General features: G+C 62.3%; 2 protein-coding genes across 2 annotated transcripts; both read right to left on the bottom strand.

Moving 5' to 3' along the window:
• Positions 1–4,112: 4,112 nt before the first annotated feature.
• LOC126218489 (uncharacterized) lies at positions 4,113–4,889 on the bottom strand. Its single transcript, XM_049942121.1, has one exon. It carries the CDS (start codon positions 4,887–4,889, stop codon positions 4,113–4,115), a length of 777 nt encoding a protein of 258 aa, XP_049798078.1.
• A 64-nt stretch (positions 4,890–4,953) lies between these two features.
• Positions 4,954–15,509, bottom strand: LOC126218492 (uncharacterized; the record flags this gene model as incomplete). Its single annotated transcript, XM_049942124.1, has 3 exons — positions 4,954–5,691; positions 5,800–11,307; positions 11,416–15,509. Coding segments are annotated over 3 exons (10,340 nt in total), but the record flags the coding sequence as incomplete, so codon positions are not given.
• Positions 15,510–15,578: the final 69 nt, after the last annotated feature.

The following is a 15,578-nucleotide window of genomic DNA, read 5'->3' as shown; positions in this document are numbered from 1 at the left end:
CGCAGCTGTCTCTGCGCAGCTGTCTCTGCGCAGCTGTTTCTGCGCAGCTGTTTCTGCGCAGCTGTTTCTGCGCAGCTGTTTCTGCGCAGCTGTTTCTGCGCAGCTGTTTCTGCGCAGCTGTTTCTGCGTAGCTGTTCCTGCGCAGCTGTTTCTGCGAAGCTGTTTCTGCGCAGCTGTTTCTGCGCAGCTGTTTCTGCGCAGCTGTTTCTGCGCAGCTGTTCCTGCGCAGCTGTTCCTGCGTAGCTGTTTCTGCGCAGCTGTTTCTGCGCAGCTGTTTCTGCGCAGCTGTTTCTGCGCAGCTGTTCCTGCGCAGCTGTTTCTGCGCAGCTGTTTCTGCGCAGCTGTTCCTGCGCAGCTGTTCCTGCGCAGCTGTTTCTGCGCCGCTGTTTCTGCGCCGCTGTTTCTGCGCAGCTGTTTCTGCGCAGCTGTTTCTGCGCAGCTGTTTCTTCGCATCTGTTTCTGCGCAGCTATTTCTGCGCAGCTGTTTCTGCGCAGCTGTTTCTGCGCAGCTGTTTCTGCGCAGCTGTTTCTGCGCAGCTGTTTCTGCGCAGCTGTTTCTGCGCAGCTGTTTCTGCGCAGCTGTAACTGCGCAGATGTCTCTGCGCAGCTGTCTCTGCGCAGCTGTCTCTGCGCAGCTGTCTCTGCGGAGCTGTTTCTGCGCAGCTGTTTCTGCGCAGCTGTTTCTGCGCAGCTGTTTCTGCGCAGCTGTTTCTGCGCAGCTGTTTCTGCGCAGCTGTTTCTGCGCAGCTGTTTCTGCGCAGCTGTTTCTGCGCAGCTGTTCCTGCGCACCTGTTCCTGCGCACCTGTTCCTGCGCACCTGTTCCTGCGCAGCTGTTCCTGCGCAGCTGTTCCTGCGCAGCTGTTCCTGCGCACCTGCTCCTGCGCACCTGTTCCTGCGCAGCTGTTCCTGCGCACCTGTTCCTCCGCACCTGTTCCTGCGCACCTGTTCCTGCGCACCTGTTCCTGCGCAGCTGTTCCTGCGCAGCTGTTCCTGCGCAGCTGTTCCTGCGCAGCTGTTCCTGCGCAGCTGCTCCTGCGCAGCTGTTTCTGCGCAGCTGTTCCTGCGCAGCTGTTTCTGCGCAGCTGTTTCTGCGCAGCTGTTTCTGCGCAGCTGTTTCTGCGCAGCTGTTTCTGCGCAGCTGTTTCTGCGCAGCTGTTTCTGCGCAGCTGTTCCTGCGCAGCTGTTTCTGCGCAGCTGTTTCTGCGCAGCTGTTCCTGCGCAGCTGTTTCTGCGCAGCTGTTTCTGCGCAGCTGTTCCTGCGCAGCTGTTCCTGCGCAGCTGTTTCTGCGCAGCTGTTTCTGCGCAGCTGTTTCTGCGAAGCTGTTTCTGCGCAGCTGTTTCTGCGCAGCTGTTTCTGCGCAGTTGTTTCTGCGCAGTTGTTTCTGCGCAGCTGTTCCTGCGCAGATGTTTCTGCGCAGCTGTTCCTGCGCAGCTGTTTCTGCGCAGCTGTTCCTGCGCAGCTGTTCCTGCGCAGCTGTTCCTGCGCAGCTGTTCCTGCGCAGCTGTTCCTGCGCAGCTGTTCCTGCGCAGCTGTTCCTGCGCAGCTGTTCCTGCGCAGCTGTTTCTGCGCAGCTGTTTCTGCGCAGCAGTTTCTGCGCAGCAGTTTCTGCGCAGCAGTTTCTGCGCAGCTGTTCCTGCGCAGCTGTTCCTGCGCAGCTGTTCCTGCGCAGCTGTTCCTGCGCAGCTGTTTCTGCGCAGCTGTTTCTGCGCAGCTGTTCCTGCGCAGCTGTTCCTGCGCAGCTGTTCCTGCGCAGCTGTTCCTGCGCAGCTGTTCCTGCGCAGCTGTTTCTGCGCAGCAGTTTCTGCGCAGCAGTTTCTGCGCAGCAGTTTCTGCGCAGCAGTTTCTGCGCAGCTGTTCCTGCGCAGCTGTTCCTGCGCAGCTGTTTCTGCGCAGCAGTTTCTGCGCAGCAGTTTCTGCGCAGCAGTTTCTGCGCAGCTGTTCCTGCGCAGCTGTTCCTGCGCAGCTGTTCCTGCGCAGCTGTTCCTGCGCACCTGTTCCTGCGCAGCTGTTCCTGCGCACCTGTTCCTCCGCACCTGTTCCTGCGCACCTGTTCCTGCGCACCTGTTCCTGCGCAGCTGTTCCTGCGCAGCTGTTCCTGCGCAGCTGTTCCTGCGCAGCTGTTTCTGCGCAGCTGTTCCTGCGCAGCTGTTTCTGCGCAGCTGTTTCTGCGCAGCTGTTTCTGCGCAGCTGTTTCTGCGCAGCTGTTTCTGCGCAGCTGTTTCTGCGCAGCTGTTTCTGCGCAGCTGTTCCTGCACAGCTGTTTCTGCGCAGCTGTTCCTGCGCAGCTGTTCCTGCGCAGCTGTTTCTGCGCAGCTGTTTCTGCGCAGCTGTTCCTGCGCAGCTGTTCCTGCGCAGCTGTTCCTGCGCAGCTGTTTCTGCGCAGCTGTTTCTGCGAAGCTGTTTCTGCGCAGCTGTTTCTGCGCAGCTGTTTCTGCGCAGCTGTTCCTGCGCAGCTGTTTCTGCGCAGTTGTTTCTGCGCAGTTGTTTCTGCGCAGCTGTTCCTGCGCAGCTGTTTCTGCGCAGCTGTTCCTGCGCAGCTGTTTCTGCGCAGCTGTTTCTGCGCAGCTGTTTCTGCGCAGCTGTTCCTGCGCAGCTGTTCCTGCGCAGCTGTTCCTGCGCAGCTGTTCCTGCGCAGCTGTTTCTGCGCAGCTGTTTCTGCGCAGCAGTTTCTGCGCAGCAGTTTCTGCGCAGCTGTTCCTGCGCAGCTGTTCCTGCGCAGCTGTTCCTGCGCAGCTGTTCCTGCGCAGCTGTTTCTGCGCAGCTGTTTCTGCGCAGCTGTTTCTGCGCAGCTGTTCCTGCGCAGCTGTTCCTGCGCAGCTGTTCCTGCGCAGCTGTTCCAGCGCAGCTGTTTCTGCGCAGCTGTTCCTGCGCAGCTGTTTCTGCGCAGCTGTTCCTGCGCAGCTGTTCCTGCGCAGCTGTTCCTGCGCAGCTGTTCCTGCGCAGCTGTTCCTGCGCAGCTGTTCCTGCGCAGCTGTTCCTGCGCAGCTGTTCCTGCGCAGCTGTTCCTGCGCAGCTGTTCCTGCGCAGCTGTTTCTGCGCAGCTGTTTCTGCGCAGCTGCTTCTGCGCAGCTGCTTCTGCGCAGCTGCTTCTGCGCAGCTGCTTCTGCGCAGCTGCTTCTGCGCAGCTGCTTCTGCGCAGCTGCTTCTGCGCAGCTGCTTCTGCGCAGCTGCTTCTGCGCAGCCGTTTCTGCGCAGCCGTTTCTGCGCAGCCGTTTCTGCGCTGCCGTTTCTGCGCAGCCGTTTCTGCGCAGCCGTTTCTGCGCAGCCGTTCCTGCGCAGCTGTTCCTGCGCAGCTGTTTCTGCGCAGCTGTTCCTGCGCAGCTGTTTCTGCGCAGCTGTTGCTGCGCAGCTGTTCCTGCGCAGCTGTTCCTGCGCAGCTGTTCCTGCGCAGCTGTTCCTGCGCAGCTGTTCCTGCGCAGCTGTTCCTGCGCAGCTGTTCCTGCGCAGCTGTTCCTGCGCAGCTGTTTCTGCGCAGCTGTTTCTGCGCAGCAGTTTCTGCGCAGCAGTTTCTGCGCAGCTGTTCCTGCGCAGCTGTTCCTGCGCAGCTGTTCCTGCGCAGCTGTTCCTGCGCAGCTGTTTCTGCGCAGCTGTTTCTGCGCAGCTGTTCCTGCGCAGCTGTTCCTGCGCAGCTGTTCCTGCGCAGCTGTTCCTGCGCAGCTGTTTCTGCGCAGCAGTTTCTGCGCAGCCGTTTCTGCGCAGCCGTTTCTGCGCAGCCGTTTCTGCGCAGCCGCTTCTGCGCAGCCGCTTCTGCGCAGCCGCTTCTGCGCAGCCGCTTCTGCGCAGCCGCTTCTGCGCAGCCGCTTCTGCGCAGCCGCTTCCGCGCAGCCGCTTCCGCGCAGCCGCTTCCGCGCAGCCGCTTCCGCGCAGCCGCTTCCGCGCAGCCGTTTCCGCGCAGCCGTTTCCGCGCAGCCGTTTCCGCGCAGCCGCTTCCGCGCAGCCGCTTCCGCGCAGCCGCTTCTGCGCAGCCGCTTCTGCGCAGCCGCTTCTGCGCAGCCGCTTCTGCGCAGCCGCTTCTGCGCAGCCGCTTCTGCGCAGTTGTTTCTGCGCAGCTGTTTCTGCGCAGCTGTTTCTGCGCAGCTGTTTCTGCGCAGCTGCATCTGCGCAGCCGCTTCAGCGCAGCCGCTTCTGCGCAGCCGCTTCTGCGCAGCCGCTTCTGCGCAGCCGCTTCTGCGCAGCTGTTTCTGCGCAGCTGTTTCTGCGCAGCTGTTTCTGCGCAGCTGTTTCTGCGCAGCTGCATCTGCGCAGCCGTTTCTGCGCAGCCGCTTCTGCGCAGCCGCTTCTGCGCAGCCGCTTCTGCGCAGCCGCTTCTGCGCAGCCGCTTCTGCGCAGCCGCTTCTGCGCAGCCGCTTCTGCGCAGCCGCTGCTGCGCAGCCGTTTCTGCGCAGCCGTTTCTGCGCAGCCGTTTCTGCGCAGCCGTTTCTGCGCAGCCGTTTCTGCGCAGCCGCTTCTGCGCAGCCGCTTCTGCGCAGCCGCTTCTGCGCAGGCGCTTCTGCGCAGCCGCTTCTGCGCAGCCGCTTCTGCGCAGCCGCTTCTGCGCAGCCGCTTCTGCGCAGCCGCTTCTGCGCAGCCGCTTCTGCGCAGCCGCTTCTGCGCAGCCGCTTCTGCGCAGCCGCTTCTGCGCAGCCGCTTCTGCGCAGCCGCTTGTGCGCAGCCGCTTGTGCGCAGCCGCTTGTGCGCAGCCGCTTCTGCGCAGCCGCTTCTGCGCAGCCGCTTCTGCGCAGCCGCTTCTGCGCAGCCGTTTCTGCGCAGCCGCTTCTGCGCAGCCGCTTCTGCGCAGCCGCTTCTGCGCAGCCGCTTCTGCGCAGCCGCTTCTGCGCAGCTGTTCCTGCGCAGCCGCTTCTGCGCAGCTGTTTCTGATTTTCTGATGAGACTGCACTGCAACAGCATGGGTGACGAACTCCGTACGCGCGCGTGGTCTAGAGATCCTACCACGCGCGTACGGGATTCAACTTTACATGTTCAACTGCCCAAAAAACATTGAACATGGAGGTACGCTCCTGTAACCGGAGGCTATAGAGTGTTTCTGCGCCGCTGTTTCTGCGCAGCTGTTCCTGCGCAGCTGTTCCTGCGCAGCTGTTCCTGCGCAGCTGTTCCTGCGCAGCTGTTCCTGCGCAGCTGTTCCTGCGCAGCTGTTCCTGTGCAGCTGTTCCTGCGCGGCTGTTCCTGCGCGGCTGTTCCTGCGCGGCTGTTTCTGCGCGGCTGATTCTGCGCGGCTGTTTCTGCGAGGATGTTTCTGCGAGGCTGTTTCTGCGCGGCTGTTTCTGCGCAGCTGTTTCTGCGCAGCTGTTTCTGCGCAGCTGTTCCTGCGCAGCTGTTCCTGCGCAGCTGTTCCTGCGCAGCTGTTCCTGCGCAGCTGTTCCTGCGCACCTGTTCCTGCGCAGCTGTTCCTGCGCAGCTGTTCCTGCGCACCTGTTCCTGCGAACCTGTTCCTGCGCACCTGTACCTGCGCACCTGTTCCTGCGCACCTGTTCCTGCGCACCTGTTCCTGCGCAGCTGTTCCTGCGCAGCTGTTCCCGCGCACCTGTTCCCGCGCACCTGTTCCCGCGCACCTGTTCCCGCGCAGCCGTTCCCGCGCAGCCGTTCCCGCGCAGCCGTTTCCGCGCAGCCGTTTCCGCGCAGCCGTTTCCGCGCAGCCGTTTCCGCGCAGCCGCTTCCGCGCAGCCGCTTCTGCGCAGCCGTCTCCGCGCAGCTGTTTCTGATTTTCTGATGAGACTTCACTGCAACAGCATGGGTGACGAACTCCGTACGCGCGCGTGGTCTAGAGATCCAACCACGCGCGTACGGGATTCAACTTTACATGTTCAACTGCCCAAAAAACATTGAACATGGAGGTACGCTCCTGTAACCGGAGGCTATAGAGTGTTTCTGCGCCGCTGTTTCTGCGCAGCTGTTTCTGCGCAGCTGTTTCTGCGCAGCTGTTTCTGCGCAGCTGTTTCTGCGCAGCTGTTTCTGCGCAGCTGTTTCTGCGCAGCTGTTTCTGCGCAGCTGTTTCTGCGCAGCTGTCTCTGCGCAGCTGTCTCTGCGCAGCTGTCTCTGCGCAGCTGTCTCTGCGCAGCTGTTTCTGCGCAGCTGTTTCTGCGCAGCTGTTTCTGCGCAGCTGTTTCTGCGCAGCTGTTTCTGCGCAGCTGTTTCTGCGCGGCTGTTTCTGCGCGGCTGTTTCTGCGCAGCTGTTACTGCGCAGCTGTTCCTGCGCACCTGTTCCTGCGCACCTGTTCCTGCGCAGCTGTCCCTGCGCAGCTGTTCCTGCGCAGCTGTTCCTGCGCACCTGTTCCTGCGCAGCTGTTCCTGCGCACCTGTTCCTGCGCACCTGTTCCTGCGCACCTGTTCCTGCGCAGCTGTTCGTGCGCACCTGTTCCTGCGCAGCTGTTCCTGCGCAGCTGTTCCTGCGCACCTGTTCCTGCGCACCTGTTCCTGCGCAGCTGTTCCTGCGCAGCTGTTCCTGCGCAGCTGTTCCTGCGCAGCTGTTCCTGCGCAGCTGTTCCTGCGCAGCTGTTCCTGCGCAGCTGCTCCTGCACAGCTGTTCCTGCGCAGCAGCTCCTGCGCAGCTGTTTCTGCGCAGCTGTTCCTGCGCAGCTGTTTCTGCGCAGCTGTTTCTGCGCAGCTGTTTCTGCGCAGCTGTTTCTGCGCAGCTGTTTCTGCGCAGCTGCTTCTGCGCAGCTGTTTCTGCGCAGCTGTTCCTGCGCAGCTGTTTCTGCGAAGCTGTTTCTGCGCAGCTGTTTCTGCGCAGCCGTTTCTGCGCAGCCGTTTCTGCGCAGCTGTTCCTGCGCAGCTGTTTCTGCGCAGCTGTTTCTGCGCAGCTGTTCCTGCGCAGCTGTTTCTGCGCAGCTGTTTCTGCGCAGCTGTTTCTGCGCAGCTGTTCCTGCGCAGCTGTTTCTGCGCAGCTGTTTCTGCGCAGCTGTTTCTGCGCAGCTGTTTCTGCGAAGCTGTTTCTGCGCAGCTGTTTCTGCGCAGCTGTTTCTGCGCAGCTGTTTCTGCGCAGCTGTTCCTGCGCAGCTGTTTCTGCGCAGCTGTTTCTGCGCAGCTGTTTCTGCGCAGCTGTTTCTGCGCAGCTGTTTCTGCGCAGCTGTTTCTGCGCAGCTGTTCCTGCGCAGCTGTTCCTGCGCAGCTGTTTCTGCGCAGCTGTTTCTGCGCAGCTGTTCCTGCGCAGCTGTTCCTGCGCAGCTGTTTCTGCGCAGCTGTTTCTGCGCAGCTGTTCCTGCGCAGCTGTTCCTGCGCGGCTGTTCCTGCGCGGCTGTTCCTGCGCGGCTGTTCCTGCGCGGCTGTTCCTGCGCGGCTGTTGCTGCGCGGCTGTTGCTGCGCGGCTGTTGCTGCGCGGCTGTTTCTGCGCGGCTGTTTCTGCGAGGCTGTTTCTGCGCGGCTGTTTCTGCGCGGCTGTTTCTGCGCTGCTGTTCCTGCGCAGCTGTTCCTGCGCAGCTGTTCCTGCGCAGCTGTTCCTGCGCAGCTGTTCCTGCGCAGCTGTTCCTGCGCACCTGTTCCTGCGCAGCTGTTCCTGCGCAGCTGTTCCTGCGCAGCTGTTCCTGCGCAGCTGTTCCTGCGCAGCTGTTCCTGCGCAGCTGTTCCTGCGCAGCTGTTCCTGCGCAGCTGTTTCTGCGCAGCTGTTTCTGCGCAGCTGCTTCTGCGCAGCTGCTTCTGCGCAGCTGCTTCTGCGCAGCTGCTTCTGCGCAGCTGCTTCTGCGCAGCTGCTTCTGCGCAGCTGCTTCTGCGCAGCTGCTTCTGCGCAGCTGCTTCTGCGCAGCTGCTTCTGCGCAGCTGCTTCTGCGCAGCTGCTTCTGCGCAGCTGCTTCTGCGCAGCCGTTTCTGCGCAGCCGTTTCTGCGCAGCCGTTTCTGCGCTGCCGTTTCTGCGCAGCCGTTTCTGCGCAGCCGTTTCTGCGCAGCCGTTCCTGCGCAGCCGTTCCTGCGCAGCCGTTTCTGCGCAGCTGTTCCTGCGCAGCTGTTTCTGCGCAGCTGTTTCTGCGCAGCTGTTCCTGCGCAGCTGTTCCTGCGCAGCTGTTCCTGCGCAGCTGTTCCTGCGCAGCTGTTCCTGCGCAGCTGTTCCTGCGCAGCTGTTCCTGCGCAGCTGTTTCTGCGCAGCTGTTTCTGCGCAGCAGTTTCTGCGCAGCAGTTTCTGCGCAGCAGTTTCTGCGCAGCTGTTCCTGCGCAGCTGTTCCTGCGCAGCTGTTCCTGCGCAGCTGTTTCTGCGCAGCTGTTTCTGCGCAGCTGTTCCTGCGCAGCTGTTCCTGCGCAGCTGTTCCTGCGCAGCTGTTCCTGCGCAGCTGTTTCTGCGCAGCAGTTTCTGCGCAGCAGTTTCTGCGCAGCAGTTTCTGCGCAGCTGTTCCTGCGCAGCTGTTCCTGCGCAGCTGTTTCTGCGCAGCAGTTTCTGCGCAGCAGTTTCTGCGCAGCAGTTTCTGCGCAGCTGTTCCTGCGCAGCTGTTCCTGCGCAGCTGTTCCTGCGCAGCTGTTCCTGCGCACCTGTTCCTGCGCAGCTGTTCCTGCGCACCTGTTCCTCCGCACCTGTTCCTGCGCACCTGTTCCTGCGCACCTGTTCCTGCGCAGCTGTTCCTGCGCAGCTGTTCCTGCGCAGCTGTTTCTGCGCAGCTGTTCCTGCGCAGCTGTTCCTGCGCAGCTGTTCCTGCGCAGCTGTTCCTGCGCAGCTGTTCCTGCGCAGCTGTTTCTGCGCAGCTGTTTCTGCGCAGCTGTTCCTGCGCAGCTGTTCCTGCGCAGCTGTTCCTGCGCAGCTGTTCCTGCGCAGCTGTTCCTGCGCAGCTGTTCCTGCGCAGCTGTTCCTGCGCAGCTGTTCCTGCGCAGCTGTTCCTGCGCAGCTGTTCCTGCGCAGCTGTTCCTGCGCAGCTGTTCCTGCGCAGCTGTTCCTGCGCAGCTGTTTCTGCGCAGCTGTTTCTGCGCAGCTGCTTCTGCGCAGCTGCTTCTGCGCAGCTGCTTCCGCGCAGCTGCTTCCGCGCAGCTGCTTCCGCGCAGCTGCTTCTGCGCAGCTGCTTCTGCGCAGCTGCTTCTGCGCAGCTGCTTCTGCGCAGCTGCTTCTGCGCAGCTGCTTCTGCGCAGCCGTTTCTGCGCAGCCGTTTCTGCGCTGCCGTTTCTGCGCAGCCGTTTCTGCGCAGCCGTTTCTGCGCAGCCGTTCCTGCGCAGCTGTTCCTGCGCAGCTGTTTCTGCGCAGCTGTTCCTGCGCAGCTGTTTCTGCGCAGCTGTTTCTGCGCAGCTGTTTCTGCGCAGCTGTTTCTGCGCAGCTGTTTCTGCGCAGCTGTTTCTGCGCAGCTGTTTCTGCGCAGCTGTTTCTGCGCAGCTGTTCCTGCGCAGCTGTTTCTGCGCAGCTGTTCCTGCGCAGCTGTTTCTGCGCAGCTGTTTCTGCGCAGCTGTTTCTGCGCAGCTGTTCCTGCGCAGCTGTTTCTGCGCAGTTGTTTCTGCGCAGCTGTTTCTGCGCAGCTGTTTCTGCGAAGCTGTTTCTGCGCAGCTGTTTCTGCGCAGCTGTTTCTGCGCAGCTGTTCCTGCGCAGCTATTTCTGCGCAGTTGTTTCTGCGCAGCTGTTCCTGCGCAGCTGTTCCTGCGCAGCTGTTCCTGCGCAGCTGTTCCTGCGCAGCTGTTTCTGCGCAGCAGTTTCTGCGCAGCAGTTTCTGCGCAGCAGTTTCTGCGCAGCTGTTCCTGCGCAGCTGTTCCTGCGCAGCTGTTCCTGCGCAGCTGTTCCTGCGCAGCTGTTTCTGCGCAGCTGTTTCTGCGCAGCTGTTCCTGCGCAGCTGTTCCTGCGCAGCTGTTCCTGCGCAGCTGTTCCAGCGCAGCTGTTTCTGCGCAGCTGTTCCTGCGCAGCTGTTCCTGCGCAGCTGTTCCTGCGCAGCTGTTCCTGCGCAGCTGTTCCTGCGCAGCTGTTCCTGCGCAGCTGTTCCTGCGCAGCTGTTCCTGCGCAGCTGTTCCTGCGCAGCTGTTCCTGCGCAGCTGTTCCTGCGCAGCTGTTCCTGCGCAGCTGTTTCTGCGCAGCTGCTTCTGCGCAGCTGCTTCTGCGCAGCTGCTTCTGCGCAGCTGCTTCTGCGCAGCTGCTTCTGCGCAGCTGCTTCTGCGCAGCTGCTTCTGCGCAGCCGCTTCTGCGCAGCCGCTTCTGCGCAGCCGCTTCTGCGCAGCCGCTTCTGCGCAGCCGTTTCTGCGCAGCCGTTTCTGCGCAGCCGTTTCTGCGCAGCCGTTTCTGCGCAGCCGTTTCTGCGCAGCCGTTTCTGCGCAGCCGTTTCTGCGCAGCCGCTTCTGCGCAGCCGCTTCTGCGCAGCCGCTTCTGCGCAGCCGCTTCTGCGCAGCCGCTTCTGCGCAGCCGCTTCCGCGCAGCCGCTTCCGCGCAGCCGCTTCCGCGCAGCCGCTTCCGCGCAGCCGCTTCCGCGCAGCCGCTTCCGCGCAGCCGCTTCCGCGCAGCCGTTTCCGCGCAGCCGTTTCCGCGCAGCCGCTTCCGCGCAGCCGCTTCCGCGCAGCCGCTACCGCGCAGCCGCTTCTGCGCAGCCGCTTCTGCGCAGCCGCTTCAGCGCAGCCGCTTCTGCGCAGCCGCTTCTGCGCAGCCGCTTCTGCGCAGTTGTTTCTGCGCAGCTGTTTCTGCGCAGCTGTTTCTGCGCAGCTGTTTCTGCGCAGCTGCATCTGCGCAGCCGCTTCTGCGCAGCCGCTTCTGCGCAGCCGCTTCTGCGCAGCCGCTTCTGCGCAGCCGCTTCTGCGCAGCTGTTTCTGCGCAGCTGTTTCTGCGCAGCTGTTTCTGCGCAGCTGTTTCTGCGCAGCTGCATCTGCGCAGCTGTTTCTGCGCAGCCGCTTCTGCGCAGCCGCTTCTGCGCAGCCGCTTCTGCGCAGCCGCTTCTGCGCAGCCGCTTCTGCGCAGCCGCTTCTGCGCAGCCGCTGCTGCGCAGCCGATTCTGCGCAGCCGTTTCTGCGCAGCCGTTTCTGCGCAGCCGTTTCTGCGCAGCCGTTTCTGCGCAGCCGCTTCTGCGCAGCCGCTTCTGCGCAGCCGCTTCTGCGCAGGCGCTTCTGCGCAGCCGCTTCTGCGCAGCCGCTTCTGCGCAGCCGCTTCTGCGCAGCCGCTTCTGCGCAGCCGCTTCTGCGCAGCCGCTTCTGCGCAGCCGCTTCTGCGCAGCCGCTTCTGCGCAGCCGCTTCTGCGCAGGCGCTTCTGCGCAGCCGCTTCTGCGCAGCCGCTTCTGCGCAGCCGCTTGTGCGCAGCCGCTTGTGCGCAGCCGCTTCTGCGCAGCCGCTTCTGCGCAGCCGTTTCTGCGCAGCCGCTTCTGCGCAGCCGCTTCTGCGCAGCCGCTTCTGCGCAGCCGCTTCTGCGCAGCTGTTCCTGCGCAGCCGCTTCTGCGCAGCTGTTTCTGATTTTCTGATGAGACTGCACTGCAACAGCATGGGTGACGAACTCCGTACGCGCGCGTGGTCTAGAGATCCTACCACGCGCGTACGGGATTCAACTTTACATGTTCAACTGCCCAAAAAACATTGAACATGGAGGTACGCTCCTGTAACCGGAGGCTATAGAGTGTTTCTGCGCCGCTGTTTCTGCGCAGCTGTTCCTGCGCAGCTGTTCCTGCGCAGCTGTTCCTGCGCAGCAGTTTCTGCGCAGCTGTTCCTGCGCAGCTGTTCCTGCGCAGCTGTTTCTGCGCAGCAGTTTCTGCGCAGCAGTTTCTGCGCAGCAGTTTCTGCGCAGCTGTTCCTGCGCAGCTGTTCCTGCGCAGCTGTTCCTGCGCAGCTGTTCCTGCGCACCTGTTCCTGCGCAGCTGTTCCTGCGCACCTGTTCCTCCGCACCTGTTCCTGCGCAGCTGTTTCTGCGCAGCTGTTTCTGCGCAGCTGTTCCTGCGCAGCTGTTTCTGCGCAGCTGTTTCTGCGCAGCTGTTCCTGCGCAGCTGTTCCTGCGCAGCTGTTTCTGCGCCGCTGTTTCTGCGCCGCTGTTTCTGCGCAGCTGTTTCTGCGCAGCTGTTTCTGCGCAGCTGTTTCTTCGCATCTGTTTCTGCGCAGCTATTTCTGCGCAGCTGTTTCTGCGCAGCTGTTTCTGCGCAGCTGTTTCTGCGCAGCTGTTTCTGCGCAGCTGTTTCTGCGCAGCTGTTTCTGCGCAGCTGTTTCTGCGCAGCTGTTTCTGCGCAGCTGTAACTGCGCAGATGTCTCTGCGCAGCTGTCTCTGCGCAGCTGTCTCTGCGCAGCTGTCTCTGCGGAGCTGTTTCTGCGCAGCTGTTTCTGCGCAGCTGTTTCTGCGCAGCTGTTTCTGCGCAGCTGTTTCTGCGCAGCTGTTTCTGCGCAGCTGTTTCTGCGCAGCTGTTTCTGCGCAGCTGTTTCTGCGCAGCTGTTCCTGCGCACCTGTTCCTGAGCACCTGTTCCTGCGCACCTGTTCCTGCGCAGCTGTTCCTGCGCAGCTGTTCCTGCGCAGCTGTTCCTGCGCACCTGCTCCTGCGCACCTGTTCCTGCGCAGCTGTTCCTGCGCACCTGTTCCTCCGCACCTGTTCCTGCGCACCTGTTCCTGCGCACCTGTTCCTGCGCAGCTGTTCCTGCGCAGCTGTTCCTGCGCAGCTGTTCCTGCGCAGCTGTTCCTGCGCAGCTGCTCCTGCGCAGCTGTTTCTGCGCAGCTGTTCCTGCGCAGCTGTTTCTGCGCAGCTGTTTCTGCGCAGCTGTTTCTGCGCAGCTGTTTCTGCGCAGCTGTTTCTGCGCAGCTGTTTCTGCGCAGCTGTTTCTGCGCAGCTGTTCCTGCGCAGCTGTTTCTGCGCAGCTGTTTCTGCGCAGCTGTTCCTGCGCAGCTGTTTCTGCGCAGCTGTTTCTGCGCAGCTGTTCCTGCGCAGCTGTTCCTGCGCAGCTGTTTCTGCGCAGCTGTTTCTGCGCAGCTGTTTCTGCGAAGCTGTTTCTGCGCAGCTGTTTCTGCGCAGCTGTTTCTGCGCAGTTGTTTCTGCGCAGTTGTTTCTGCGCAGCTGTTCCTGCGCAGATGTTTCTGCGCAGCTGTTCCTGCGCAGCTGTTTCTGCGCAGCTGTTCCTGCGCAGCTGTTCCTGCGCAGCTGTTCCTGCGCAGCTGTTCCTGCGCAGCTGTTCCTGCGCAGCTGTTCCTGCGCAGCTGTTCCTGCGCAGCTGTTCCTGCGCAGCTGTTTCTGCGCAGCTGTTTCTGCGCAGCAGTTTCTGCGCAGCAGTTTCTGCGCAGCAGTTTCTGCGCAGCTGTTCCTTCGCAGCTGTTCCTGCGCAGCTGTTCCTGCGCAGCTGTTCCTGCGCAGCTGTTTCTGCGCAGCTGTTTCTGCGCAGCTGTTCCTGCGCAGCTGTTCCTGCGCAGCTGTTCCTGCGCAGCTGTTCCTGCGCAGCTGTTCCTGCGCAGCTGTTTCTGCGCAGCAGTTTCTGCGCAGCAGTTTCTGCGCAGCAGTTTCTGCGCAGCAGTTTCTGCGCAGCTGTTCCTGCGCAGCTGTTCCTGCGCAGCTGTTTCTGCGCAGCAGTTTCTGCGCAGCAGTTTCTGCGCAGCTGTTCCTGCGCAGCTGTTCCTGCACAGCTGTTCCTGCGCAGCTGTTCCTGCGCACCTGTTCCTGCGCAGCTGTTCCTGCGCACCTGTTCCTCCGCACCTGTTCCTGCGCACCTGTTCCTGCGCACCTGTTCCTGCGCAGCTGTTCCTGCGCAGCTGTTCCTGCGCAGCTGTTCCTGCGCAGCTGTTTCTGCGCAGCTGTTCCTGCGCAGCTGTTTCTGCGCAGCTGTTTCTGCGCAGCTGTTTCTGCGCAGCTGTTTCTGCGCAGCTGTTTCTGCGCAGCTGTTTCTGCGCAGCTGTTTCTGCGCAGCTGTTTCTGCGCAGCTGTTTCTGCGCAGCTGTTTCTGCGCAGCTGTTCCTGCGCAGCTGTTTCTGCGCAGCTGTTTCTGCGAAGCTGTTTCTGCGCAGCTGTTTCTGCGCAGCTGTTTCTGCGCAGCTGTTTCTGCGCAGTTGTTTCTGCGCAGTTGTTTCTGCGCAGCTGTTCCTGCGCAGCTGTTTCTGCGCAGCTGTTCCTGCGCAGCTGTTTCTGCGCAGCTGTTCCAGCGCAGCTGTTCCTGCGCAGCTGTTCCTGCGCAGCTGTTCCTGCGCAGCTGTTCCTGCGCAGCTGTTCCTGCGCAGCTGTTCCTGCGCAGCTGTTCCTGCGCAGCTGTTTCTGCGCAGCAGTTTCTGCGCAGCAGTTTCTGCGCAGCTGTTCCTGCGCAGCTGTTCCTGCGCAGCTGTTCCTGCGCAGCTGTTCCTGCGCAGCTGTTCCCGCGCAGCTGTTTCCGCGCAGCTGTTTCTGCGCAGCTGTTTCTGCGCAGCTGTTCCTGCGCAGCTGTTCCTGCGCAGCTGTTCCTGCACAGCTGCTCCTGCGCAGCTGTTCCTGCGCAGCTGTTCCTGCGCAGCTGTTCCTGCGCAGCTGTTCCTGCGCAGCTGTTCCTGCGCAGCTGCTCCTGCGCAACTGTTCCTGCGCAGCTGTACCTGCGCAGCTGTTCCTGCGCAGCTGTTCCTGCGCAGCTGTTCCTGCGCAGCTGTTCCTGCGCAGCTGTACCTGCGCAGCTGTTCCTGCGCAGCTGTTCCTGCGCAGCTGTTCCTGCGCAGCTGTTCCTGCGCAGCTGTTCCTGCGCAGCTGTTCCTGCGCAGCTGTTCCTGCGCAGCTGTTTCTGCGCAGCTGTTTCTGCGCAGCTGTTTCTGCGCAGCTGTTCCTGCGCAGCTGTTCCTGCGCAGCTGTTCCTGCGCAGCTGTTCCTGCGCAGCTGTTTCTGCGCAGCTGTTCCTGCGCAGCTGTTCCTGCGCAGCTGTTCCTGCGCAGCTGTTCCTGCGCAGCTGTTTCTGCGCAGCTGTTTCTGCGCAGCTGTTCCTGCGCAGCTGTTTCTGCGCAGCTGTTTCTGCGCAGCTGTTTCTGCGAAGCTGTTTCTGCGCAGCTGTTTCTGCGCAGCTGTTTCTGCGCAGCTGTTCCTGCGCAGCTGTTTCTGCGCAGCTGTTTCTGCGCAGCAGTTTCTGCGCAGCAGTTTCTGCGCAGCTGTTCCTGCGCAGCTGTTCCTGCGCAGCTGTTCCTGCGCAGCTGTTTCTGCGCAGCTGTTTCTGCGCAGCTGTTTCTGCGCAGCTGTTCCTGCGCAGCTGTTCCTGCGCAGCTGTTCCTGCGCAGCTGTTCCTGCGCAGCTGTTTCTGCGCAGCTGTTTCTGCGCAGCTGTTCCTGCGCAGCTGTTTCTGCGCAGCTGTTCCTGCGCAGCTGTTCCTGCGCAGCTGCTCCTGCGCAACTGTTCCTGCGCAGCTGTTCCTGCGCAGCTGTTCCTGCGCAGCTGTTCCTGCGCAGCTGTTCCTGCGCAGCTGTTTCTGCGCAGCAGTTTCTGCGCAGCAGTTTCTGCGCAGCAGTTTCTGCGCAGCAGTTTCTGCGCAGCTGTTCCTGCGCAGCTGTTTCTGCGCAGCTGTTTCTGCGCAGCAGTTTCTGCGCAGCAGTTTCTGCGCAGCAGTTTCTGCGCAGCTGTTCCTGCGCAGCTGTTCCTGCGCAGCTGTTCCTGCGCAGCTGTTCCTGCGCACCTGTTCCTGCGCAGCTGTTCCTGCGCACCTGTTCCTCCGCACCTGTTCCTGCGCACCTGTTCCTGCGCACCTGTTCCTGCGCAGCTGTTCCTGCGCAGCTGTTCCTGCGCAGCTGTTCCTGCGCAGCTGTTTCTGCGCA

The sequence above is a fragment of the Schistocerca nitens genome, unplaced genomic scaffold (genome assembly GCF_023898315.1).
Source record: "Schistocerca nitens isolate TAMUIC-IGC-003100 unplaced genomic scaffold, iqSchNite1.1 HiC_scaffold_114, whole genome shotgun sequence".
Lineage (NCBI taxonomy): Eukaryota > Metazoa > Arthropoda > Insecta > Orthoptera > Acrididae > Schistocerca > Schistocerca nitens.
Note: the sequence above shows the minus strand (reverse complement) of the source record. Positions and strands in the feature narration are given on the sequence as shown.

Coding starts and splice junctions, on each gene's coding strand:
- LOC126218489 (XM_049942121.1), bottom strand. CDS start 4,889: ATGCTGTTGCAGTGCAGTCTCATCAGAAAATCAGAAACAGCTGCGCAG.